Source organism: Mesoplodon mirus (genome assembly GCF_964341445.2).
Source record: "Mesoplodon mirus genome assembly, chromosome: 5".
Lineage (NCBI taxonomy): Eukaryota > Metazoa > Chordata > Mammalia > Artiodactyla > Ziphiidae > Mesoplodon > Mesoplodon mirus.
In genome coordinates, this window is record NC_138980.1 from 37,933,770 (window position 1) to 37,961,320 (window position 27,551).

Genomic DNA, 27,551 nt, shown 5'->3' on the forward strand with positions numbered 1-27,551 from the left:
GGCTTCTCATTGTGGTGTCTTCTCTTGTTGCAGAGCATGGGCTGTAGGCATGAGGGCTTTGGTAGTTGTGGCACGCGGGCTCAGTATTTGTGATACCCGGGCTTAGTTGCTCCGTGGCATGTGGGATCTTCCCGGACCAGAGATCAAACCTGTGTCCCCTGTATTGGCAGGCAGATTCTCAACCACTGCAACACCAGGGAAGTCCCAACGTGATGATACTTGAGGACATGAAGCTCAGTGAAATAGACCAGACACAAAAGGACAAATTCCACTTATGTGAGGTCCCTAGAGGAGTCAAATCCATAGAGACAGAAAGTAGGATGGTGGGGGACTTCCCCTTCCAATGTAGGGGGTATGGGTTCGATCCCTGGTTGGGGAGCTAAGATCCCACACGCCTCATGGCCAAAAAACCAAAACATAAAACAGAAGCAATATTGTAACAAATTCAATGAAGGCTCTTTAAAAAAATGGTCCACATCAAAAAAAATCTTTAAAAAAAATAAGAAAGAAAGTAGAATGGTGGGTTCCAGGGTCTGGGGGAGGGGATGGAGAGTCAGTGTTTCATGGAGACAGAGTTTCAGTTCGGGAAGATGAGAAAGTTCTGGAGGTGTCTGGTGGGGATGGTTGCCCAACAATGGGAAGGAACTTGATGCCACTGAGCTGTGCACTTAAAAATGGTTGGCATGGTAAATCTTATGTTATGTATATTTCACCACCAAGGAAAGCAGGAAAGGGTAGCACAGGTGGGGGTGGGGCAAGGGGAGCCTCGTGGAGGTGAGACGGGGTAGTGGGTGGGGAGAGGGGAGCCAGGGGCACAGGGCTGAGGGGTCAACATCCAGGAGGCCAGTGGGGACCTCAGCAGGGAGGTGATGGGGCCATGGCGATGGAGACTGAGAGTCTACAACCTTCTCAAGCACTTGGGCCATAAGAGGGGGAAGCAGGGCAGGGCGGCAGGGAGAGGGCAGTGGAGTCAGGGGAGAAGCCGGAGAGAGTTTAAACTCTGGAGGAGGGGGAGCCCAGGAAGAGAAGAGTAAGAAGAGAGGTGGAGAGAAAACCAAGGTACAGGAGAGAGAGACAGCAAGAGAACGAAAGAGGAGGGAAGACAGTGATAAAGGTGAAGTGAGACAGAGAAAGATGGACAGAGGCAGAGAGCAGCCCTTCCTGGGCGTAAGATCCTGACCCCACCTTCCCCCAGCGCCGCCCTGTGATGGTGTCTGGGGGGGTCTCTGGGGCTCCCACATCCTCTGCCCATTCAGTCCCTGCTTAAACCCCTCCAGTGGTGCCCATCAATTACACTTGCAGTCTGGGCTCCCAAGGTCCTGAAGGTCTGAGCCCTGCCAGGCTCACCGCCTCTGTCCCCACCAGCATCTCCCAGCCACGCTGGCCTCTTCCTATTCCTCAAACACATCAGGCTCAGACCCGCCTCCTAGCCTTTGTCCCTGCAGTTCCTGCCACCCGGAATGCCCTTTCCCCAGACATTCATTTATACGCCTGGCTCCTGGGCACTCAGGTGTCAGCTCCCATGGCCTTCCCTGACGCCCTTCCCCCTGTCCCCAGCTAAAGCAGCCACCACCCCCACCTAATCTCTGTCACATCACGATGTTTACTTCCTGTCACAGCAGTTAACACCATCTGAAGTTACCTTGTGGGTCTGTTTTCTGGTTCACAGTTTGCTTTCCCCAATGAACCGTGAGCTTCCCCAGAACAGGAGGTTGCTTCTGTCTTTTTCACCATAATCCCACGCCTACAAAAGTGCCCAGCATACAGTAGGCGCTCAATCAATGCGTGCTGCATTAAACAAATAATCAACTGGTTGCAGGATGTATCATGCACGTGAATCTGTATTCCTTCGTGTCTCCTTGGTTCCCGGTGTATGTTGCATTTGCACGTTTCTGTGGACTGTCGTGTGTGGGTCCCAGAGGACGAGCACAGGGTTCTTGGTCAGCGAGGGTTTGTGTTGAAGGCCCCTGGGTCTGTGTACTTGTGGCTTTTGTGTGTGGGGGGGGAGGGGGGGTTGTGTCACAAGACAACTAGTGTGTCCGTGTCTCCACGTGTGTTCTCACAGGTGCCCAGCATCTGCCCTTGTGTGCATGTATGTGTGTGTGAGTCATTATGTGGCCCCATGTACGTCCAGGGGTGTGCACTCTGTATGTATGTCCTCATGTCCATCCTGGGTGTCCACCTGATGGCACGTGCTCATGTGTGACAATGTGTGCATGAGCACAGTGGTCTGTGTTAGTATCTCCTTGCCTGCCCCCCTCTGGATGCATCTCTGCAGGTTCATGTTTCCAGGAGTCCAGGAGCCTGCTGTGCCTGTGTGTGTCTCTGGTGTCCTGTGGGGGGGAGGGGGGGGCTCCTGCATTCATGTATGAGGTGTCACACGTGCAGGTGCAGTGGTGTGCTAGTAAATGGCGAACAGCTGGCTCTCAAGTGGAGGACGCTGATTTGCCCATTTGCATGGTGTAAATACCCTCACCATGATCAACTTCAAAGTACCAATGTGATGTCACCAAATACAGAATTGCAAAGATACAGTCCAGTATGTAAATATATAACTTGATAGATAGATGACAGATAGATCTATATAGATATATAGATATAGAATAGTATATAATGCCTTTATATACTATTTCCATCAAGCAGTTTCAGTAGATATAAATAACCTCAAGAGCATGAGTAAGATAACATAATAAAGGCCATATATGACAAACCCACAGCCAACATCGTTCTCAGTGGTCAAAAACTGAAACCATTTCTTCTAAGATCAGGAAAAAGACAAGGCTGTCCATTCTCACCATTATTATTCAACATAGTTTTGGAAGTTTTAGCCACAACAGTCAGAGAGGAAAAAGAAATAAAAGGAATCCAAATCAGAAAAGAAGAAGTAAAGCTGTCACCGTTTGCAGGTGACATGATACTATACATAGAGAATCCTAAAGATGCTACCAGAAAACTACTAGAGCTAATCAGCGAATTTGGTAAAGTAGCAGGATACAAAATTAATGCACAGAAATCTCTTGCATTCCTATACACTAATGATGAAAAATCGAAGAGAAATTAAGGAAACACTCCCATTTACCATTGCAACAAAAAGAATAAAATACCTAGTAATAAACCTACCTAAGGAGACAAAAGACCTGTATGCAGAAAACTATGACACGGATGAAATAAATTAAAGATGATGCAAACAGATGGAGAGATATACCATGTTATTGGATTGGAAGAATCAACATTGTGAAAATGACTCTACTACCCAAAGCAATCTATAGATTCAATGCAATCCCTATCAAACTACCAATGGCATTTTTCACAGAACTAGAACAAAAAATTTCACAATTTGTTTGGAAACACAAAAGACCCCGAATGGCCAAAGCAATCCTGAGAAAGAAAAACAGAGCTGGAGGAATCAGGCTCCTGGACTTCAGACTATACTACAAAGCTACAGTAATCAAGACAGTATGGTACTGGCACAAAAACAGAACTAGAGATCATTGGAACAGGATAGAAAGACCAGAGATAAACCCACACACAAATGGTCACCTTATTTTTGATAAAGGAGACAAGAATATACGCTGGAGAAAAGACATCCTCTTCAATAAGTGGTGCTGGGAAAACTGGAGAGCTACGTGTAAAAGAATGACATTAGAACACTCCCTAACACCGTACACAGAAGTAAACTCAAAATGGATTAAAGACCTAAATGTAAGGCCAGACACTATAAAACTCTCAGAGGAAAACATAGGCAGAACACTCTATGACATCAATCACAGCAAGATCCTTTTTGACCCACCTCCTAGAGAAATGGAAATAAAAACAAAAATAAACAAATGGGACCTAATGAAATTTAAAAGCTTTTGCACAGCAGAGGAAATCATAAACAAGACGAAAAGACAACCCTCAGAATGGGAGAAAATATTTGCAAATGAAAAAACTGACAGAGGATTAATCTCCAAAATTTACAAGCAGCTCATGCAGCTCAGTATCAAAAAAACAAACAATCCAATCCAAAAATGGGCAGATGACCTAAATAGACCTTTCTCCAAAGAAGATATACAGATGGCCAACAACACATGAAAGGATGCTCAACATCACTAATCATTAAAGAAATACAAATCAAAACTACAATGTGGTGGGCTTCCCTGGTGGTGCAGTGGTTGAGAGTCCGCCTGCCCGATGCAGGGGACATGGGTTCGTGCCCCGGTCTGGGAAGATCCCACATGCTGCGGAGCGGCTAGGCCCGTGAGCATGGCTGCTGAGCCTGCACATCCGGAGCCTGTGCTCTGCAACGGGAGAGGCCACAACAGTGAGAGGCCTGCGTACCGCAAAAAAAAAAAAAAACAAAAAACAAAAAACTACAATGAGGTATCACCTCACACCAGTCAGAATGGCCATCATCAAAAAATCTACAAACAATAAATGCTGGAGAGGGCATGGAGAAAAGGGAACCCTCTTGCACTGTTGGTGGGAATATAAATTGATACAGCCACTGTGGAGAACAGTATGGAGGTTCCTTAAAAAACTAAAAATAGAACTACCATATGACCATATGACCCAGCAACCCCACTGCTGGGAATATACCCTGAGAAAACCATAATTCAAAAAGAGTCATGTACCACAATGTTAATTGCAGCACTATTTCCAATAGCCAGGACATGGAAGCAACCTAAGTGTCCATCGACAGATGAATGGATAAAGAAGATGCGGTACATATATACAATGGTTGTAGTGAGGTGGATGGACCTAGAGTCTGTCATACAGAGTGAAGTAAGTCAGAAAGAGAAAAACAAATACCGTATGCTAACACATATATATGGAATCTAAGAAAAAAAAAAAGGTCACGAAGAACCTAGGGGTAAGACGGGAATAAGACACAGACCTACTAGAGCATGGACTTGAGGATATGGGGAGGGGGAAGGGTAAGCTGTGACAAAGTGAGAGAGTGGCATGGACATATATACACTACCAAACATAAGGTAGATAGCTAGTGGAAAGTAGCCACATAGAACAGGGAGGTCAGCTAGGTGGTTTGTGACCACCTAGAGGGGTGGGATAGGGAGAGTGGGAGGGAGGGAGATGCAAGAGGGAAGAGATATGGGAACATATGTATATGTATAACTGATTCACTTTGTTATAAAGCAGAAACTAACACACCATTGTAAAGCAATTATACTCCAATAAGATGTTAAAAAAAAAAGATGTGGTACATATATACAATGGAATATTACTCAGCCATAAAAAGAAACAAAACTGAGTTATTTGTAGTGAGGTGGATGGACCTAGAGTCTGTCATACAGAGTGAAGTAAGTCAGAAAGAGAAAAACAAGTACTGTATGCTAACACATATATATGGAATCTTAAAAAAAAAAAAAGGTTCTGAAGAACCTAGGGGCAGGACAGGAATAAAGATGCAGATGTAGAGAATGGACTTGAGGACACAGGGAGGGGGAAGGGTAAGCTGGGACGAAGTGAGAGAGTGGCATGGACATATATACACTACCAAATGCAAAATGGACGGCTAGTGGGAAGTAGTCGCATAGCACAGGGAGATCAGCTCGGTGCTTTGTGACCACCTAGAGGGGTGGGATAAGGAGGGTGGGTGGGAGGGAGACGCAACAGGGAGGGGATATGGGGATATATATGTACATATAGCTGATCACTTTGTTTTACAGTAGAAACTAACACAACATTGTAAAGCGATTATACTCCAATAAAGATGTTAAAAAAAGAGAGAGAGCATGAGTAAGAGAAAAATGTAGCAAAATAATTAGGAAGTGATGAGTTTTTATTTTATTGTGGTAAAATGTCGTGACACAAAATGTACCACTTTAACCATTTTGAAGCGTGCAGTTCAGTGGCATTAAGTACGAGGTGATGGATTTAAGTGGTTATTACTTTTGTCCTGAACAGAATTTATTTAACCATAAATTCATATCATTAAATTTTTATGATGCCTGCCTTTAAAAACTAGCTAGCAAAATTCCTAAACATTTAAGAACGGGCTCCTGTGAGCCAGGACAGCTGGCCCTGCCTGTCTTCATGTCCCGTCACAGGCTCCTTCTAGCCTCAGCATCCAGGTGTGTGTCCCCACGTGAGTGGTTCCCGGACTCTCCATGACTATGTTGTGTGCGCCTATGCACCCACATGTCTCTGAGTGCAAAAGAGCCTAGGTGTGCCTTTCACGCACCCAGGTGTGTCTGCAGGCAGACCGCTCTGTCTGCACACCTCCATGTCTTCGAGACCCACAGTTATCTACACACGTGCGAGCTTGTGGCCCGTGTCTCTCCAAGAGAATCCACTTGCCCGGGTACCCACTCTAGTGGCGTGCAGGAGGCAAGTCTGAGCATCTTTTCGTAACCCCACACCAAACAACATCAGGTTGGCAGTTGAAATCAGCCACGATGGGAGTATTTACACCACAGGAATCTGCAAATGCTCACATCATGGCCCTTTTTTTTTTTTTCTTGTGGTCAAGAGAGGTGGTTGTTAACCCTTTACCAACACACCATGGGGACCCATGTGCCCCATGTAACCTTGTGTGTGCCCACATGCCAGTGCATGTTCATGGGTGTGCATGAGTGCCTGTGCCTCCGTGGATACGCATGACTGGTGTGTCCCCGTGCATCTGTGTGTGTGTACCCACGTGCTCGGGTGAGGCCCCAGCACCCCGTACCTCTTCGGCAGTTGGTTCCGCAGGAAGTTGCCTGGGTCGGGGGAGGGTGCTGAGGTTCCCCCCGTCCCCTAACCCCAGCTCCTCAAGACACCTGCATGCACAGGTCTGAGCGAAAGAGGAGGGCTCCCTCTTCTAAAACCCAGTCCTGTGCTGTACTCAGACCCCTGCATCAGCCCCTGTCTGGGAGTGGAGGCGCCAGCCAGGCAGGCGGCAATTGTGGAAGAGGAAGTTAGGGCAGAGTTGGGTCACCCTGCGGTTTACCCTGGGCTCTGGCCCACAGATGCTTCCCCCCAGGCAGGCTCAAAGCCCAAGCCATGGGTCCTGGGGGATGCAGGAGCTTGTAGCCAAGCTGGATACCCACAGCAGCGAGGACAAGGCTTCATCTGGTGAGTGACCATCACTGGGGAGTGGGGGACAGATGGACCAACAGGGACAGAGCGGCAGTGGGGTCTGCGGGGGAGGCCTGAGGGGCAGCAGACAGACCATCCACAATTTCTGTCCACCTTCTGGTCAGCCCACTTCCCGAGTGGGTGGGGGAGGCTGCTTGTTCTTCTGCAAAAGTCTGTGGTCGCAAGAACTTATACCTCAGGGGGCTGGGGTCCATGATGGGCAACAAAGCCAGACAGAAAGATGGAGCCCCTTGTAGCCAAAGTCCGCACAGGGAACAAGGGACAGGGGATGAATGGTGTGTGTGTGGGGGGGGGGTGGATTAGGCTCCCTGTGGCAGAGTCGCCAGGGATGCTTTGCTTCTTAAACTAGAGATTTGGGGTGAAGAGAGAGATCACAGACCTCCCTGAAACAGAATCCGAAGAGTGGCACTGGGGAGTCCGACATTCAAAACAAATTCCCGCTTAAGACTGAGATCTGAGAGCCAGTCCCGAGGACAGCCTCACCCTGATCTTCCAAGGTCATCCAAGAAGGAGGACCCTCCACCCGGGCAGCCCTCCAGGTTGCAGCCCTCCCGGTGGCCCACCGAGGGGAGCCTCACTCACCCGGCTGCCTGGGGTGGGGCGAGGTGGGGTGGGGAAGGCTGTGGTTTCTGCAGGGCACACCCAGGCCTGCAGCTTCCTCCCTGCCCTGGTTGCCAACAAGGCCATCAGGCAGGTTTCAGGCACTCTGGGGCCAGGGACGGTGGAGCTGGTGGGGTTAGGCTAGGGGGAACATCGGGGAAGGCCCTGAAGGCCGCACTCAGAGAGTAGACTCTCCATGGAGAATTCCACTGGCTGGGTCACCCGCAGTTCTAAGGAAAGGGTTTGACAACCAGTGACAACAAAGGGAATGCTGTCCCTACTACCAGCCACCTTTGAGCTCCCTGGCCACCACCGCAAGTGAGTCCTTGTGGGAAGGCTTCCTGGCAGAGGCAAGCTTTTCACTGGACCTTGAAGCACCAGTGGAATGTCAACCACAAACCCATCAGTGTATCTAGTCTGGGACATTCCCCACATGCGCCCTGGCCTCCCAGCTCCTGACACAGGGCTGGACATCTGCCAGTGGTCAATACTGCTGTGGATGAGACGATGACTGTGTCAGCCAGTTGTGGGTTCAAATCCCTGCTCCCCTGCCTCTGTGTGGCTGTCTGCAAGTGACTTCACCACTCTGGGCTTCCGTTTGCTCCTTTGTAAAAGGGTCGTCGTAGACCTTGCATGTGAAATCATGGCACAGTGCCTGGCATGCCGTAGGTGCTCTGAAACATCGTCAGCCTTGCCTGTTCTCTCTTATTCTGTCCCTGTCCCCAAACCTGGCTCCCCTGGGCAATCCCTGCCCATGCCACAAGCGTGCAACCTCAGAAACTTTCTGTGCCACACCTAGAAAGAGGGACTAATGGTGAGTCTCAATCTCTATCAAGTATGTAGGGTAGACTTGTAAAAAATATGGCAACCACCTCCTTGGACTCTGCTTGAGGTGGGTTCTTCCTCAAGAGGGGTGGGGTTTTAGCATCCACAGAAGCATCGGAACACAGCAGTGAGGTTCATTTTAGAAGCTCCCTTGGGACCACACCCCCATGGAGAAGCAACTGGGTGGAAGGGGATATCCTGGGGGTAGGGAGACCCTCTCAGGAGATGAAAGTGGCTGGACCATGTCAGGGCAAGAAGGATACAGACGCAGGAGGAGGACCGGGGACAGGACTTGGGGACCATTTGGTGGCTCTAGATGGGGTTCAGGCTGAGAGGGAATCCAGGACAAGGTGCTGATTTCCACTTGAATGAGGGGATGGAGGTGTTTTGAGGAGAAGCTGTGTTTAAGACGTTTGTTACTTACCTTCCTTGTGTCTCAGTTTCCTCATTTGTACAATGGGAGTGATGGAAGTGTCACTACTGTCATCCCACCGTAGAGTGGCTGAGAAGACTAAATGAGCTATTGCTGTAAAACCTTTGGACTGGGGCCTGGCACAACGTAAGCTCTTGTTAAATGTTGGCTTGGGTTGCTATTACTTCATCCCTGGCCTTTAGGCTGGCATGACCCACACAGCTGGCCCCCTAGTTGGCACCCCCTCCCAAAGCCCATCATCTTAACCTGTCCCTACACCTGCCCACATGGACTCCAGGCCCACATACTCTCCCAGAATCTCACCTCTCCACATCAAGAGGTGGAATCAAGGTGGAGTCCCTTGTGCCTGGACTTGGGCAGACCTTCATGGGTCCCTCAACTAATAAAGTCTAGCAGAAGCAATGTGAGATCATAAAAGACAAGGCCACTTATACCGGGCTATAGCTCTCTCTCTCTCTCTCTCTCTCTCTCTCTCTCTCTCTCTCCTTGGGAGCCCTGAGCCTCCAAGTGAGAAATCTGGCTTCCCTGAGGATGACATGCAGGAGAGACTATGAGAAAAGACCACATAGAGATGAAAAGAGATGCCCATGGAACGCCAGCTCTTTGAGTTTTCCCAACTGTGTGAGCAAAGATGCCTTCTTGATGGCCTAGCCCCAGCCCATGTCTGGTTAGGATCTCATGGGTGACCCCACACCAAAACCACCCAGTCAGGCCACTTACTTCCAAATTCCTGTTCCATGGAAACCTTGAGAAATAATAAATGATTGTTGTTTTAATCCACTAGGTTTGGGGGTGATTGGTTATGCAACAGGGAATAACCAGAGCACACTGCATTGCACCCCCAAAACATAGTAGCTTCAAACAATAGCAGCTTATTTAGCTCATGGTTTTTTTTCATTTTGGGGTTTTTTGCCATGCCATGCAGCTTGTGGGATCTCAGTTCCCCGACCAGGGATTGAACCCTGGGCCACCGCAGTGAAAGCCTGGAATCCTAACCACTAAGCCATGAGGGAACTCCCAAGTTCCTGATTTTTTTTCTTCCAGTTTTATTGAGACATAATTAACATACAGCCCTGTCTATATTTAAGATGTACAGCATAATGATTTGAGTTACATACATTATGAAATTATTTTCACAATACGTTTAGTGAACATCCATCATCTCATACAAATACAAGGTTAAAGAAATAGAAAAATAATTTTTTTGTGATGAGAATGCTTAGGATTTACTCTCTTGACAGCTTTCATGTATAACATACAACAGTGTTCATCATATTTATCATGTTGTACATTACATCCCTAATAGTACTGATTTATCTTACAGCTGAAGTTTGTATCTTTTGACTGCCTTCATCCAGCTGTTTAGCTCATGATTTGTTGGGTCAGCTGGGTAGTTCTTCTTGCCTCAGCCAATCTCTGCTGGGTTCACTAATGGATTCATGGGACACTGTCATGGAGGCTTCCCTGGAATCTGCCCTTTCTAGGGGTCAGGACACCGTTGTGTCAAGAAAGTACCCTTACCAAGGGTACCCTTACCAAGATGGCAGTCACCATCAACAAGATGGTAAAAGACCTCACTAAAATGGCGGAGACTCTCACCAAGATGATAGATGCCCTCACCAATATGGAGGCTATCCTTGCCAAGATGGCACATACTTCTATCAAGATGGAACACATTCTGGGACTTCCCTGGTGGTCTAGTGGTTAAGACTTCGTCCTCCAATGCAGGGTGGGGTATGGGTTCTATTCCCTGGTCAGGATCTGAGATCCCACATACCTCGTGGCCAAAAAGCCAAAAACATAGAACAGAAGAAATATTGTAGCAAATTCAATAAAGACTTTAAAAAAAAATGGTCCAGGGACTTCCCTGGTGGCGCAATGGTTAAGAATCTGCCTGCCAATGCAGAGGACACGGGTTTGATCCTTGGTCCAGGAAGATCTCACATGCCGCAGAGCAGCTAAGCCCATGTGCCACAACTACTGAAGCCCACACACCTAGAGCCCGTTCTCCTCAACAAGAGAAGCCACCGCAATGAGAAGCCCGCACACCACAACAAAGAGCAGCCCTTGCTCACCGCAACGAGAGAAAGCCCGCATGCAGCAACGAAGACCCAATGCAGCCAAAAATAAATAAAATAAAATTTTAAATAATAATAATAATAAAATTTTTTTTAATTAGAAAATTGTCCACATCAAAAAAAGAATCTTTAAGAAAAAAGATGGAACACATTCCATACCCTGCACCTCCATTCAAACTCTCCACCAGCTCTTTCTACTATTACCATCCAGGACCAGAAGACCACCCTTTGGCAGGCCAAGGGGCTATTTACAACTCACAGTAACTAGCATCAGGTTAGAGGAGGCAATCCAAGTGGTAAATGCCATCAGAGCCTCCTTCTGGCACAGACACACAATAAAATCAGAACACTTTAACCTGAGACATTCAAGGTCACTTGGCCCTCTGCCTCCAATGACTCCCACCCATGCAAATCCACCCAGCCTTCCTCCTCTCCCCACAGCATCACAATCAGCTCGACAGCTCAAGGTGGGAACCACTGGTTCCTAACCTAGTACTCAAGCAACACCATGGTCAACTATGGCCCTGGTGAAAGAAGAGAAATTGGGGGGTTAACCACAGTAGAAGTCACCTCCCACTTCTACTCACTACATAGTCAACCCTCCGTATCTACAGGTTCTGCATCTGTGGATTCAGTTAACTGTGGATCATGTGCTGTGTTTATGATCTGCAGTTGGTTGAATCCATAGATGCGGAGGGCCAGCTATGGGACTTGAACATCTGAGGATTTTCGTATTCACCGCAGGTCCTGGAACCAATCCCACGCAGGTACCAAGGGATGGCTGTATATCAGAACTTTCCACTAAGTGGGTACCCTTGATACCGCCCATGGAGAGGATACCTGGAAATATCCCTTCCCCGTGATGTTTTACACCAGACCAACCCATCCCTGTGTCACATTCTGCTGTACTTTTCACCGCAGTATCTGTATCTTCTGTGGCTCTGTCGCTATTGTCAGTTTTTCTTCTGGTTTTAGGTAACAAGATTCTATCTTCTGTTGTGCTTCAATTTTGATTGAATGCCTGATATTGTTTATGAAAAACTGTAGATATCATTGGTGGTTCTTCATGGTGTTATTTTCCTCCAGAGAGGTTTTACTTTTGCTTCTGGAAGATAGTGAAAGTAAAGGCAGGTGACTTTAGTCTAATCAGAGATTAAGCTGACTTGAAGCTGGATTTTGGTCTGGGTGAAGGTTGGTCCATTTCTGGTCTCCCCTTGCTCCTAGAGAACAGTCTTTGGTGACCCCAGCTCTCTCCTCTTTGTGAGCCCTGACTTCCAATGTCTATTCCTCCAGCCCCAGAAGATTGCCAGAAGCTACACTCAGTTTCTCAGCCCCTTTCTGGTCTGCTTCACACTTAAGAACTGCCTTTATATCAACAATTTGCTTGCGAGGAAAAAAAACACCCAGCATTGCATTATGTCTACCTCGCCTCTCTACGATTCTGACACCTCAAACCTTGGCTGTCAACGCCTTCAAATTGAGGGTGGTTTTTTTTTCTTCTGATTTTATCCAGATTTTTTAGCTGGATTTTCCCTGGTGGAAAGGTAAATCTGCAATAAGGTAGCCTGCCACCGTTAGAAATAGGTATCCCTGTTGTATTTTTAACACAAGATTTTTATCAAGCCTCCATTGCTAACTGTGCTTGACTCACTGTGTTTCTGTTTCTGGGCTCCTGGGTCCCTGTCTTTGTTGCCATCAGTTTGATGGAGGTCCCTCCTGGCTTCTCACTGCTTTTAATTTCCCTGAAGTTCTCATATCTGCTCTCCACCCAAAGGTCTGGAAGATCCAAGAGGCATTGTAGTCTGTCCAGGGAAAAGTATGTGGTGGGAGATGAGGAATTAAAACCTGGAACACAGCAGAGTAGGTGATTTTTTAAATCTCCCTGAACTGTTATCTGGATTTCTATGTATATAACTGGCTGTTTGCGTATAATTGTGTGTGTGTGAACATATGTCTGACTATTTGAGTGTCTATGTTTGCCATTGTCTACATGCACTGGGAAGTGTATTGGGTGGTGTTGGTGTATAGAGTGTGTGTTTTTATATCTTTTTGTGAGTGAAAGATATGGAGGCCACCTATTCATAATAGGATAGCAGAAGTGATCTAAGGACAGAGCCCTGGGAACACAGAGTGGCTAAGGACAGAGCCCTGGGAACACAGAGTTTAAGGGTCAGGCAGAGAAAGGAAGAGGAGCCGAGTCAGGAAGGGAGACTGAGAAGGAGCAGACAGAAGAAGAAAAGGCACGAGAGGAATGGATTTCAAGAAGAAAGTGGTCATACTTGTCCAGTAAATGTGAAACTGAAAAGCACCCAATAGATTTAGCCCCAGAGAGAGCTAGAAGACTGGCGGGGATGGAAATAAGACTTCAGTGGATGATGGAGTCGAGTAGTATGTGTAGGTAAAGACAGACTAGTGGCTAACCCTTTGAGAAGGGATGGTGGAGGCTGAGAGGTCACTGAACAGAGAAGGGACAGCCAGGAATTTTTCAGACATTAGTGAAAATGCAAGTAAGGAGGCTTCCACCACCGGGGGGCAGCACTTGTACAGACAGGCGCTGGCTGGCACCCACACAGATGCACACAGAGATAAAGACACAAAAGTAGACACAAAGAAACCCGGGCAGACACAACCCCCCCCAACAAATACCAGATGCAGATCTCCCCAAGTCCTAGATGAGTCATGTAGATCCAACCCCACAGATACTGATGGGCATTCAGATACACACACACACACACACACACACACACACACATACACAGAGGATCACAGAGATTTTTTAAATTGCGTGGATAATATTATTCAGCCATAAAAAAAGGAAGGGAATCTTGCCATTTGTAACAACATGGATAGACTTAGAGGGCATTATGCTAAGTGAAATAAGTCAGACAGAGAAAGACAAATACTGTGTGATCTCATTTAGATGTGGAATCTAAAAAAAAAAACCACCACCACCAGGCACTTCCCTGGTGGCACAATGGTTAAGAATCCACCTGCCAATGCAGGGACACGGGTTCAAGCCCTGATCTGGGAAGATCCCACATGCCACGGAGCAACCAAGCCCGTGGGCCACAACTACTGAGCCTGCACTCTAGAGCCCACGAGCCACAACTACTGAGCCCGTGCACCACAACTACTGAAGCCCATGCACCTACAGCCCGTGCTCCGCAACAAGAGAAGCCACTGCAATGAGAAGCCCACGCACCGCAGCGAAGAGTAACCCCGCTCGCCACAACTAGAGAAAGCCCGCGCACAGCAACAAAGACCCAACACAGCCAAAGATAAATAAATAAACAAATTAATTAATTAAAATTAAAAAACACCACCAAACTCATAGAAAAAGAGATCAGATTTGTGGTTATCAGAGGCAGGGGGTGGGGGTGGGGGAATTGGATAAAGAGGGTCAAAATGTACCAACTTCTAGTTATAAGATAAATAAGTCCTGGGGACGTAATGTACAGCATGGTGACTATAGTTAACACTGCTGCATGGTGTGTTTGAAAGTTGCTAAGACAGTAAATCCTAAGAGTTCTCCTCAGAACAACACAACATTATTTTCTCTCTCTTTTTTTTTTTTGGTATCTGTATGAGATGACGGAAGTTAACTAAACTTACTGTAGTAATCATCTCACCATATATGTAGGTCAAGTCATTATGCTGTACACCTTCAACTTATACGGTGCTGTATGTCAATTACGTCGCAATGAAACTGGGAAAAAAAAACCTAAAATGCTTATATACACCCCCCCATAGACAAAGACAACTCAAGACTTGAAAACACACACTCTGTGCTAACACACAAATTCACTGTCAAAAGCACAGAGACAATGAAACACACACACACACAAACACTCAGACATTCATGCATACCCAGGTCCACCTCAGGACGCAGTCTATACCTGTTTTCTGAGGACCCCTCACTGCACCCTTCAGCTCCTCCTGGGAATGTCTTGTCCAGCCAGGGTGAAAAGCCTATAGGGCAGGGGAGGTGGGGGGTAGTGCTAAGGACTTGGCCTCTCCCAAGGCTGGAGTCCCCGGGGCCCCCCCTGCCCCAGCCCCAAGCTCCCATCAGCTGATGCATCTGGCAGCCCCTGCAGACAGTCTCCGCCCCTCTTGCTGGCAGCCCCGTCCTGGCAGATATTCCCAGCCGATTGCCTTCTTCATCCTGCTGTTCACTCACATGCTCGCACACACGGCCCCCATGGCTAGCTCAGCACTCAACCACTCCTGGCCGGTCCTCTCCAAGCTCTGGCTGAAGCGGTGGGCCTTCAAGAGAGGTAAGGGAGCAGGCAGTGAGCAGTGGGTACCGACCACCCAGGCAGGGCTCCCTGGACAGCCTGCCCACCATCCCACCCCAAGCCTTTCCTCAGCCCAGGGGCACAGAGTCTGCCTGAGCCAGCCCCAAATTTCTTGATCTCTGGTTCCCTGGGACCCCAACAGAACATCACAGACTTGTGGGGTCCCTCTTGTCTCAGAGGAAACGTCTCCCCAGGCTCATCCAGGAACTTGTCTCCTGTAGAAGGAGAATCCACCCTAGAACTGGGGTAGCCTGGTGGCTTCCTGGGGGCTCCTGATGTGATTTGTTCCCGGATGGCTGCAGGACAGAGGTTCAGAGAGGCAGCAAAAGGAAGGAGGTTTGAGACTTCCAGAAATTCTGGTAGAGACCTCCCTAGAACACACACACACACACACACACACACACACACACACACACACACATTGGCTGGTAGTCCCCTGGGTCCCAGGACTTCAGTTTACTACGTGGGGGCTGGAGAGACCCTTGTATCATATCCCCCAGGGTCTGGGTGAATTGCTTTTGCAAAAAGGCATTTCTTAAATCTCGGCAGGAGTTTAGTCCTGGAAGATAGCCAGATGGTGTCCAAGGCCATGGGGCATGGGGGATAGTGTGATAGGAGCCCCCTGTACCCCCTGCATAAGCTGAGTACTTGTCCATGAATGAGATTCCATGCAGGAGAGAAGTCAAAAAGAAGATTCATTAGCTTGTTCATTACATACACTCTGGTTGAGGACCTGTCGCGTGCCAGGCACTGTGCTGGAGGAGACTGGAATATCGAGAATATCGGGGGACCTGGAGGCTGGGGCTGGGGAGGGAGACGGTGGCGTGCGGACTGAGATGCAACAGAAGAGCAGTCATAATGGTGGAAATTGCTGCCAGGTATTGACCCCTTGTGAGGTTCAGCTCAGAAAGGGGAAGTGATGATCTCAGGGTCACACAGCACGTACATGCTGAAGGAGCCTGGATTTGGAACCAGGTCTGTCTCAAGGCTACGTCTGTGGTGTGTTCTGACCAGTGAACAAAGCTACCAGCGTGGGCAGCTGGAGGGCTTGGGGAGGGTTTTTAAATCCACCAGTGGATGGTAATGTTAGAGAATTAGGGTGTCAGCCACGGATCCCACCTGGGACCCAGATCCTTATGAAGCTCTACCCACTCTTGGCAGCCCAGCCCACCCTGTCTCCCTGCCCGGGAAGGTTGAAGCTGTGACTTATAGGTCGACAGGTTGGGGAGTGAGCTGTGGGAACCAGTGGTAACTCTTAAACCCTTTTATGGCTGGTGCTGCAGGAGCTGCCGTTGGAAGAGGCTGCCTAGAACTTGAATACAGGCTGAGAGGCGGCTCTTTGGCGAGAAGCATAGGGGTGGGGCGAATAGAGGGACTCTCTAACCAAGTCCTTCCATCCTTGTGCCTTTCTGTGCCCTTCTTTTTTTTAAATATTTATTTTATTTATTTATTCACTTGGGCTGCGCTGGGTCTTCGTTGCAGCACGCGGGATCTTTCAGTCGTGCCATGAGGGCTCATAGTTGCAGCATGCCAACTCTTAGTTTCAGCATGTGGGATCTAGTTCCCTGATCAGGGATTGAACCCTGGGCCCCTGCATTGAGAGCGTGGTTTCTTACCCACCGGACCACTAGGGAAGTCCCCCTCTGTGCCCTTCTTAAGCTCTGTAACTGGCTGTCTGGGCACCAGATGGGACCTCCTCGGAAAATAATGGAGTGGATTTGGAGAAGCAGATAAGACTATGGAAGGGGGGTTGGGACTTGCAGGAAGTTCTCTGGGGCAGAGCCCCACTGGCCCTTCCCCTCAGTTGCTCAGTTACCCATTTCGGCCATACTTTTTCACTCATTCCCTAGTACATAATAAGTGTATATATAATGTGTGCATTCTGTGTCTCAACTTGGTTTCCTTCTTGCCTGGCTTCTCTGCCACAATTCTGCCTCTTTCTATCTATGTTTCCCCCCTCCTCATCACCTCAGAATACCATCTCCTGAAAGTAATGCATCACTGCCACTGGACACTGACACACCACTTATCCCAACTATCCACCCATTCATCCATCCCTGCATCCACACATACATACATCCATTTGTCCATCTAACCATCTACTCATCCATCCATCCAACCACCTACGCATTCATCCGTTCAACCAGACAGACAGTCAACTATCCGTCCATGCATCCACATATCCATGCATCCATCCATCCACCCATCCATCCATCTAACCACCCAACTATTCATGCATCTAAATATCTACTCATCCATCCATCCAACCAGCCAGCTAGACAACTTTCCCTTCAGCCAGGCAGCCAGCTAGCCAACTATCCAACCACTCATCCATGTATTCAACAATTCATTCATTCATCCATACAACCATCCACGCTTCCATCCAACCACATATTCACCCATCTATCCATTCATCTGCTCACCACAGGATAGCTTTGTGGTTGTGAGCCCTTGTTTTGGAGCAAGAAATACCTGGGTTCACGTCCCAACTCTGCCTCTTGCCAGTCAAGTATGACCTTGGATGAGTCAGTACATCTCTTTGAGCCTCGGTTTCCCTTTCCATAATGTGGGGACTCAGAGGGTTGTTGTGAGGATAGAAAAATGCAAAGAACATGACAGGCTTAGCACAAGGCAAGACATATTGGAACTGATCAACACACATAAGATTTTACCACTTGGGGGTGTAAAAGTGGGTTGGATACAGAACTTGCCTCACAATCTGGAGCGGGGGACAGCAAACTTTTTCTGTAAAAGGCCAGAGAGTAAGTGTCTTCAGATTTGCAGGTCATATGATCTCTGATACAACTACTGAACTCTGCAGTTGTAGCATGAAAGCAGTCAGACAATACGTACACAAATGGGTGTGGCCGTGTGCTACTAAAACTTTATTTACAAAATCAGGTGTTGAGTCAGGTTTGGCCTGTGAAACTCCTGGTCTAGAAGCGAACAAGTAAGCCAGTTAAAGTACAACAGGGAGTAGAAAAGGGGTGCCAACGAATCCAAAGTCCTCTGGCTAAGACGGTCTGCAGAGGATCAGAGAAAGTCCTTGGTTGCCAAGGCAGGAAGAGTGGGAAAGGGTGGTGGGAACAGCACAGAGGCACACAGGAGAATAGTGAGTTAGGGGCCTAGGTGTGTGTGGGGACTTGAGAGAGTAGACTGAAGAGGGTTCGAATGTCGTTCTAAGGGGAGTCTAGGGGTGAGGACCAGAGGAAGGGGGGTGACTCTCTGAAATGTCATGCCAAGAAGACATACCAGCTACTGGGACAGAAGAAGCCAATTGTGGTTGGCAATTGTTTGTGCAGGAAAATCGAAACAAGAGCTGTGGTTGTGTAGCAGGAGCTATAATGGAGGCTGACATTAAGATAGTAGCAGAGGCAAAAAGAAAAGAGGATGGAGCAGAGAAATGTCGTGGAGGTGAAATTGACAGGGCTTGGTGTCCTGAGGGGTCGTAAGGAGGCAAGGCTCATCTCCAGGTCTCTGGCAGGGTCACTGGGAAGACAGTGCAGTCACACTGATATGGGGACAGAGAAGGAGGAAGGAAAACAAGGAGTTTGGCCTTGACAGCTTGAGATTGGAGTGCAGGTGGGAATATCAGGCAGTCACCACTGGAGACAAAGGCAGAGGCCATTGGAGACAAAGTCTGGAGCTTGGAGGAGATAATCTGTCACCAGAATGAAGGCTCAGTCTGTACCTGGGGTCAGGGTTCAGCACATGATGAGGGTTGGGGTTCAGATTGTGGCTCTAGGATGGGAACTCAGTCTATGACACCAGGATCAGGGCTCAGTCCATGACACCAGGATCAGGGCTCAGTCCATGACACCAGGATCAGGGCTCAGTCCATGACACCAAAGTCAGGGCTTTGGGACCAAAGTCCCAGACTTTTAGGGTCACAGATGCAAGGCATAAGGTTTGGCCTTTGGCATCTACAGGCTGCAGGAGGCCTCAGGCCTCTGTGAGGCCCTTGCCCAGGAAAGCAGGTAGACCCTGCATCCTCTCCTGAGGCCCCCTGGGGCCTTGGCTGAGGGATGGGATGGCCCCTCCAGGCGGCTCCCCCTCCCCTTCCAAGCTCCCATCAGCCTCCAGGACCCAACCCCACATCTGGCTTTTCTCGCCCTTCACAGCCTGCTTGCTGTGTTCCTACATTTCCCTGAGTCATAGAAGCTGCCTCACGGGAGATGCAAGGTTGAATGAGGGCAGCAGAACAGAGGCCCTCAACCAGGTTGGGAGAGTAGCTGGGAAATTAGTGATGGTTTCTAGAATATTTGCAGTGATGGGAATTCCCTGGCGGTTCAGTGGTTAGGACTTGGTGCTTTCCCTTTCACTGTCAGGTCCGGGTTCAATCCCTGGTCAGGGAACTAAGATCCCACAAGCCGTGTGTTGTGCAGCCATCACCACAATCAATTTTAGAACATTTTCATCACCCCCAAAAGAAATCTGTATCCTTTAGTCATACCCCAAAGTTTCCCATTTCTCCCCAGCCTTAGACAATCACTAATCTACTTTCTGCCTCTATGGATTCACCTATTCTGAACATTTCATATAAATGGCATCACATAGCATGTGGTCTTTTGTGACTGACTTCTGTGATGTCACATCATGTCTTTAAGGTTCATTCATGGTATAGCAGGTGTCAGAACTCCATTCCTTCTTTTTTTTTTTTTTTTTTTTTTGCTGTGCTGTGCGGCTTGTGGGATCTTAGTTCCCCAACCAGGGATTGAACCCCAGGCCTTTGGCAGTGAAAGTGCAAGTCCTAATCACTGGACAGCCAGGGAACTCCCAGAACTCCATTCCTTATTATGACTGAATAATATTCCATTGTATGGATGGACCACATTTTATGTATCCATTCATCTGTTTATGGACATTTGGGTTGTTTCCACCTTTTGGCAATTGAGAATAATACTGCCATGAACTGTCATGTACAAGTTTTTGGGTGGATCTATGTTTTCCATTCTCTTGGGTATAGACCTAGGAGTGGAATGGCTGGGTCGTATGGCAACTCTATGCTTAATTTTTTGAAGAATTGCCAAAATGTTTTCCAGACTCCTTGAGTTTTTTATGTCCATGTGATACCTTTTCATTCATCTGTTTATGAAATGTGTTTATTTCTGCCTTAGCTATTTTCTGCTGTTCTTGCTACCTTCCAAAAAGCCCCAGCAATTTTGCATTCACAATTTTGTATTCGTTTTCTTAAAGAAGGCTCCCCAAATTATACAACTGTCAGCACCCCCAAAACCTGGGGCAGTGTTTGTACTTACACAGCTGGGAGGAGGGAACATAAGTGGGTACAGACAGCTCACCCCATGTTGGGATAGAAGAGGACAGCATCACCCCTTCCCCTCTGCCAGCTGCAATGGTTATAGGCCGAGTGGCCCCAAAATAGATCACCCCACCTGTACCCTTTGGAGGGTGAAAGTGGGCTACTGTTAAACATTACTTGACTCAGTAGCATAAACCAGGACTGTCCCTAGCAAGCTGAGACATGGGGTCACCCAGCCACAGGGGACCCAAGCTAAGGAATAGATGAGGACCTAACTGCCACTGTCCAAAGGCATCGCCATCCTGCTCCCCACCCCCACCTCGGCCCTTCCTGAGGCTGCTACCGCTCTTACCGCAAACGTACGGGTCAGTCTCTCTGGGTATCACCTCCATTGGACTCCTCACCTCCACCTTCACCCATGATCCTCCAGCCTCACCTCCAGGCACTCTCCCCTCAGCTCCCTGGTTGCAGCAGGACCCAGGATGTTTTTGCAGGGGGTGTGGAGGAGTGAAGGGAGTACAGATGCCAAGGCAATGCAGTGCAGTGCAGTACAACACAATGCAGTGCAATGCGATGCACAGGAGAGAGGCACCGTAGATGGGGGGGTGGACAAAGATTTCTGGAGCGAATAGGATGAGGTCTTTAGGCAGGCGGCCCTACAACAGGAATGGGGGGCTCTTAGGCAGTGGGTCCTGCAGCGGCAGGGACAAGGCACAGAAGGAAGATCCTGGTGAACACCAGTGGCTGGACCAAGACATTTGACCTTCTTCCTGCAGGCGGTGGGTAACTTCCGTGGGGATTCGGATATGCAGGGGTGACGGGCTCTAGCTGCAGTGTAAGGGGCAGGGGGAGAGAGTCGGGAGTGCCAGTTTCTCCCACGGCAAAAGGCTCCATCCAACACCCAAGATCAAGCCAGGGCACCCTCCTGACCTGGAGGGCAAGGAAGGTGACCAAGCACCCCAGGATCGGGTCCTGAAAGGTGGGCACCATCACACCCACCTTCCAGGTGAGGAGACTGAGGCTCAGAGAGGTGACTTCCCCAAAGGTGTGCAGCCATTAGGGACAGGTCCAGGCAAGGACACAGTCTGGTTGACCCCAAACCCCTTGTTTTCTCCTCTATACCATGCCACCCAGGGGTTCCTGGAACTCAAAGTACAATATAGGGGCAGAGACAGCCTGAAGTTCTAACATTAGAGACCCTCTAAATGTGGGCACTGGGTACTTGCATTTGGTCTTAGGGACCCATTCTAGCAAATGAGGGCTTTTTGCTAGAGCAGGCATGACTGATCGATTTCATCTCATGAGCCAGCTCGGATCAGCTGGAGATGGCTTCCAAAAATGATGCAGTGGGAAGCATTCCGAGGGGACCATGGCTCAGGAAGAAAGAGCCCTGGGATTGAATAGAAATATCTGTCCCAGGCTCAGCATGAGTGGTGTCATGTATGTTGGCTTAAAGAGGGAATTGTCTGGCAGTCCAGTGGTTAGGACTCACTCTTTCACTGCCGAGGACCTGGATTCGATCCCTGGTCAGGGAACTAAGAGCCCACAAGCCACAGGGTGTGGCCAAAAAAAAAAAGATCATTGGGACCATCCTCCCCTGCCATCCCATTTTACAGATGAGAGAACTGAGGCCGATGCAGCACTCAGGCCCTGACTCTTCAGGCCTCCCACTCAGCCGTGACACCTTGTCCCTCCTTTCCCCACAGGCTCTGAGCCCAAGCCATATGTCCAGCCCTTTGACTCTGGAGCTGCAGACTCAGCCACAAAGAGCAGTGGTGGACCCTGGAGGCCTGAGGACCCAGACTTCTCCGCCATGGAGGATGAGCAGGCATGTGTCTGACTGCTGAGACGGGCAGGAGATGATGACGCCTGTGGCAGCAAGTACACTTTTTTAGCACCTGCAGGAACTTTGTGTGCATTATTTCAGGGAACTCTCATCAAAATATGGCAGAGTAGTTATTATCCCATTCTACAGATGAGGAAATGAATCCTTTCTGGAACAAGAAGAGAGAGGGTGGGATGAGTAGAGGGGAGGGTTGATGGATGGATGGAAGGAAGGAAGGATTGACAAAAGAGATGGATGGATGGGTGGATGGATGGATGGATGAAAGAATGGAGGGAAGGGAGGGAGGGAGGAGGGAAGGGTGGCTAGATGGGTGCATGGGTGGGTAGAGCAATCAATGAAAAAGGAAGAAAAAGCTCCCATGGGGACCTCTGAGCTAGAACAGCCCTGCAGAGTGGTCCTAAATCAGGCTGAGATGGCCAAGCCATTACGTCCCCACATCAATCAGTCGTGGCCTGTGGACTGCCCAGGAAGGGATGTGATTTCCCAGAAGGAGACTGACAGCTGACAGCCATCTGCTGGCAGCCCTCCCCCAGCATCTGGGGCAGCACATCCTCACTGAAGGGGGGGTCTGGGTGGCATTTTATAACACCCACCACACTAAGGAAGGAGGGTCCATTACAGTCAAACCATATGTAGGAAATTCTGTGTATCTGCCCCTGTCAATTTATAGAAGAGCATACTGGGGTCCAGGCAGGGAAAGAATTGGCCTAGGTGTCAGGGAGAATCCAGGGTAAATGAAGATGGGACCAGGACTCAAGTTCAGTTCTGGATCCTTCCAGGGCTCTGGACCTCTTGGACTGCAGGCAGTTGGGCAGATAGGATGGCCATGGAGGAAGCGTGTACCTGGAGAAGCAGGGAGCCCTGGGTATATACGGGGAGGCTCTACCCCACCACCACCAAATAAGCCCCGCCACCCACATCCATGTCCTTATCTAGTTGGTCACCAGAGCTGGAAGCAGCAGAAGGCAACATCCTTGCCCTTCCCTCCGCAAGCCCTGTGAACACTACACCTGTACAACCCTCAATTCTGTCCATGTCTCTCCTTCCTTCTCCACTGCCCTGGTGGAGGCCACTGTAATTGCTCACCCAGGTGATTTGCACAGGTGTCTTCACTGCTCCAACAGCCCTGCCCCTGTCCAAGCCTATCTGGGCTCTGCATCCTGCGTAATCTTTCTGAAGGCAAATCACAGCCCCCTGGCCTCCATAACACCATTGTTTGGAACTTAGAGATTAAATCCTTCCTTGGCCTACCAGGCCTGCTGATCCAACCCCATTCCCTCCCCCACACAAACCCCTTCAGTCATAAGGAAATCTTGCCAGTTTGTGGGGGAAGCACCGTGAGCTCTCAAGCCAACAGGCTTCTGAACATCCTGTTCTATTAATGTCTGGAACGCCCTCACCCAGAGCCTCTACCTAGCTAACTCCTACTCATTCCTCAGGGCTTCCCTCACTGTCACTTCCTCCAGGAAGCCCTCCCTGATTTCTTCCTTTCTTTCTTCCCTTCTTCTTCCTTTCTTTCTTTCTTTCTTTCTCTTTCTTTCTTTTTCTTTCTTTCTTTTCATTGAAAAAGATATATATACTGATAAGATGTAAATTATTTTAAAATATATGCAACTTGACCTATATAGCCAGCTCAAGAAATCATTTACATGTCGCATAGACACTATTTTATGTGGTTGGAAGTAGGGCTTGGGTGTTTTATTTTGTTACGGAAACTGTCTAAAGATGGTCTAACCTGTCCTAGTTGAGTTGTCCTTAGTAGATTTTGCACACCAATGATTACCCCAGGGTTTTTCCTTTTTTAAAAAAGAATTCTTTATATGATCTGGCTTAGAATAAATCTTATTTTTCAAACTTAAAAAAAATAAATTTAAGTTTAAAATAATAATAACAAAAAAGGGATTTTCTAAGTAGAACTCCAAACCAGAATTCCTGTCCCTTCAAACGGGGTCAGCTGGCCCCCCTTCAGTTCTTCCCCAGCCCATTTTCTAGAACGTTCGCTCATCCTTGATTATAATCGCTGGATTTAGTTGTCAGTCTACTCTAATTAGCTCCATCTGGCAGGGTCATCAATTTGCCCAGAGGAAGGGCCCTGACTCCTGAAGTATAGAAACAACAACTATAGTTGCAACAACCAATATCTGCTTTCATTGATCGAGGGCTTGCAATGTGTAAGCATCATCTCATTTTACCTGCCCAGCAATCCTACAAAAAGGCAGCATCGCGCCCATTTTAGAGATGAGAAGACTGAGGCCCGGAGAGGGTTAGAAACTTGCCTAAGGTCACACTGAGCTAATAAAAGACACGCGAGGGATGCAAACCTTGACTAAGGCCTTTCTATCATTCCAGCCATCCAAAAACTGTCTGTACCTGTTATTTATTTGCTCTTTTGTTTGAAATCAATTCCCTTTTTACACGATGAAATGGAACCAGAGAAATGATATGCTTGAAATTGCTTTGGTGTGCTATTTTTTCTTAATATACAAGGAGATAAATAACTATTTACATTTTTTAAAAACGTTGATCCATGTACTATCTCAATCTGCACACAGCAAGCCCTTTGGTAGAGTGGAATTCCTGGGACATCTCGTCTCTGGGTCTGCCATTGAGGGCAGACCCATCCCTCAAGTTTCCCCAGGGTTCTGGGAGCAGGAACCTGGATTTACTGTATCATCTCTGGGGCATCAGGGTCAGCATACAAATGTTTAGGGAGATGCCTGGGAAGGCCCTCAGTGGGCCGGCTCCCATTTCTGACCCAGGAAATGTTGGAGGAAAGATACAAGTTCCCCAGCAAAGGACAAAGCCCCCTCCCTCCCCCTCCATCTCTGTACCTGCCACAACGGCCCACCATCCCCTTCCACCCAAAGCTCTGGCGGGGTTCCCACTTCTGCCTCCTGTGAGGGAGGCCAGATGTAGAGGGAGTGGGGAGGGCCCGGCCCAGGCCAAGCGACTGTCCTGATGTATTTATATTTACAGGAGGATGAAAACCAGAGAGGCAAGGAAACTTTTGGGGCTGTGGCAGAGGAGACAGGAGTTGGCAGAGGTTACCGAGGCACCAGGGATGGGATTGGAGTGATCTTGGGAAGGCTGCTGCTGAAGTCATAGGAGAACCAGGGGAACCTGGACCAGCCAGGGCCAGAGATGTGGGTTTTTTGGACGGAGACTGAAGAAGAGGGACCCTGGTATATGAAAGATACAGGGAGGAAGCAGCAGGAAGAGAAGAAGCAGCCAGGGAGGTGGGGGGAAGCAAGATCAGTGGGTGCAGGCACTTCCCTGGCAGTGCAGTGGTTAAGACTCTGCACTTCCATTGCAGGGGGCATGGGTTCGATCCCTGGTCAGGGAACTAAGATCCCACATGCCACGCAGTGCACCCCCCCCCCAAAAAAGATCAGTGGGTGCAAAGGAAAGATTCAAGACCATGGAAAACAGTATGGCTGGGGCTCAAAAAGCCAATCAGAGAATTGCCGTACGATCTAGCATCCCCACTTCTGCAGATCTACCCAAAAGAGGTGAAAGCAGGGACTCAGACAGACATTGTACATCCATGTTCATAGCAGCATAATCCACAAGAACCAAAAGGTGGAAGCAACCCAAATGTCCATCAAAGACTGAATGGATAAACAAAATGTAGTTTTGTTTATATCCATACAATATGGTCCATCCATACAATGGAATGTTAGCCTTTAAAAGGAAGGAAGTTCTGACCCATGCTAAAATACAGATGAACTTGAAAACATTATGCTAAGTGAAATAAACTAGACACAAGAGGACAAATATTGTACGACTCCACTTATACGAAGTCCCTAGAATAGGCAAATTCAATAAGACACAGTAGAGTCGAGGTGACCAGGGGCTCAAGGAGGTGAGAATGGGGAGTTACTGTTTAATGGGTACAAACCTTCTTTGGAGGAAGATGAAAAAAAGTTCTGGAGATGGACAGTGGTGACGATTACACAATAGTGTAAATGTACTTAATGCCACTGAGTTGTATACTTAAAAATGGTTAAAATGGTGAAGTCCATGTTATGTATACTTTACTACGATTTTAAAAAAGAAGGAAGGTGTCAAAACTGTAGAAAGCTCCAAGTGGGGGAGGTGAGAGAAAAATCCAGACCCTGCATAGCTCTTCCACCCTCATTCCACCACAGGTGTGGACACTGCCACCTGCGTCCTGCCAGGCAAGATCCGCAGTGACCAAGAGCGTGGCTCTTGGCTGGCAGGTGTTTTCCACTTTGAATTGGCTGCTTCTCTGAAAATTCCCCACACCAAGTGTTAGCAGGGACCTTCCTGTTACCCCTCCCCTAGTAAAGACTGGCCATGACCGGCCAAATGGTCCAGGGATAAATAGGGTTGCAATATTGAGCAGATAAAATTAAAGGATGCGCAGTTAGACTTGAATATTGTAATGTTTGGATTCTACTTACACTAGAAAAAAAATTCGTTGTTTATATGAAATTGGAATTTCACTGGGCGTCCTGCATTTTATCTGGCAGTCCTATCCTGGGGCCTCTTATAGAGCTCATGAAGGGGGCCATGTCTCCTCAGTGGGCCCTTCAGGCCACCAATTGGGACAGTCCATCAAGGGCTGCCTGAGCTCACATAGATGTCTGGGGTCACATCTCAGGGTTGGTTTTGCATGGAGCACTGGTAGAGGACTCCCCACCTACCCACAAAACCCTGTCTGAGGACAGTGCTAACAAAGGCCTGGAAAAGGACAGACCCTGTCCTGCAGATCCTGACAGCCCAAAGGAGGGATACCTTATTTAGACTGGAGGAATCAGGAAGGCAGCCTGGAGGGCATGCCCAAGCTGGGTTTTGACGGGTGAGTAGGAGTTCACCAGGCTGCCTCTGGGGGACTTGGGAGAAGAGATTCTCCAAGGAGAGGAAAAAGCAGGTGCTCTGGCTGGGGAAAAAAAATGGCAAATAGAATGACTGGGAGGGAGAGAGAGGAAAAAGAAATAGAAGAGTAACAAGGGTAAGAAAGAGGATAGAGCTTTGGATCCAGACAGATCTGAGTTTGGGTCTGGCTCTGCGGTTTACTGACTGTGTGGCCCAGGACTGTGTGGTCGTTTCTCCTCCCTGAGCCTGTCTCCTGATCTGGAAAGTGGGACAACAACGCCCCCTGGTGGAGCTG

At 48.4% G+C, this 27,551-nt stretch overlaps 1 protein-coding gene across 2 annotated transcripts in view; it reads left to right on the plus strand.

Moving 5' to 3' along the window:
- The first annotated feature begins 6,786 nt into the window (after positions 1-6,786).
- ARHGEF18 (Rho/Rac guanine nucleotide exchange factor 18) overlaps positions 6,787-27,551 on the plus strand; it is a 93,469-nt gene continuing 72,704 nt past the window's right edge. For both annotated transcript variants that reach the window (XM_082621352.1, XM_082621353.1), the window contains exons 1-2: positions 6,787-7,056; positions 22,278-22,399. In XM_082621352.1, the coding sequence (XP_082477478.1) occupies positions 6,951-7,056; positions 22,278-22,399 (228 nt within the window). In that variant the 5' untranslated portion in view covers positions 6,787-6,950. The remainder of the gene's footprint in view (positions 7,057-22,277; positions 22,400-27,551) is intronic.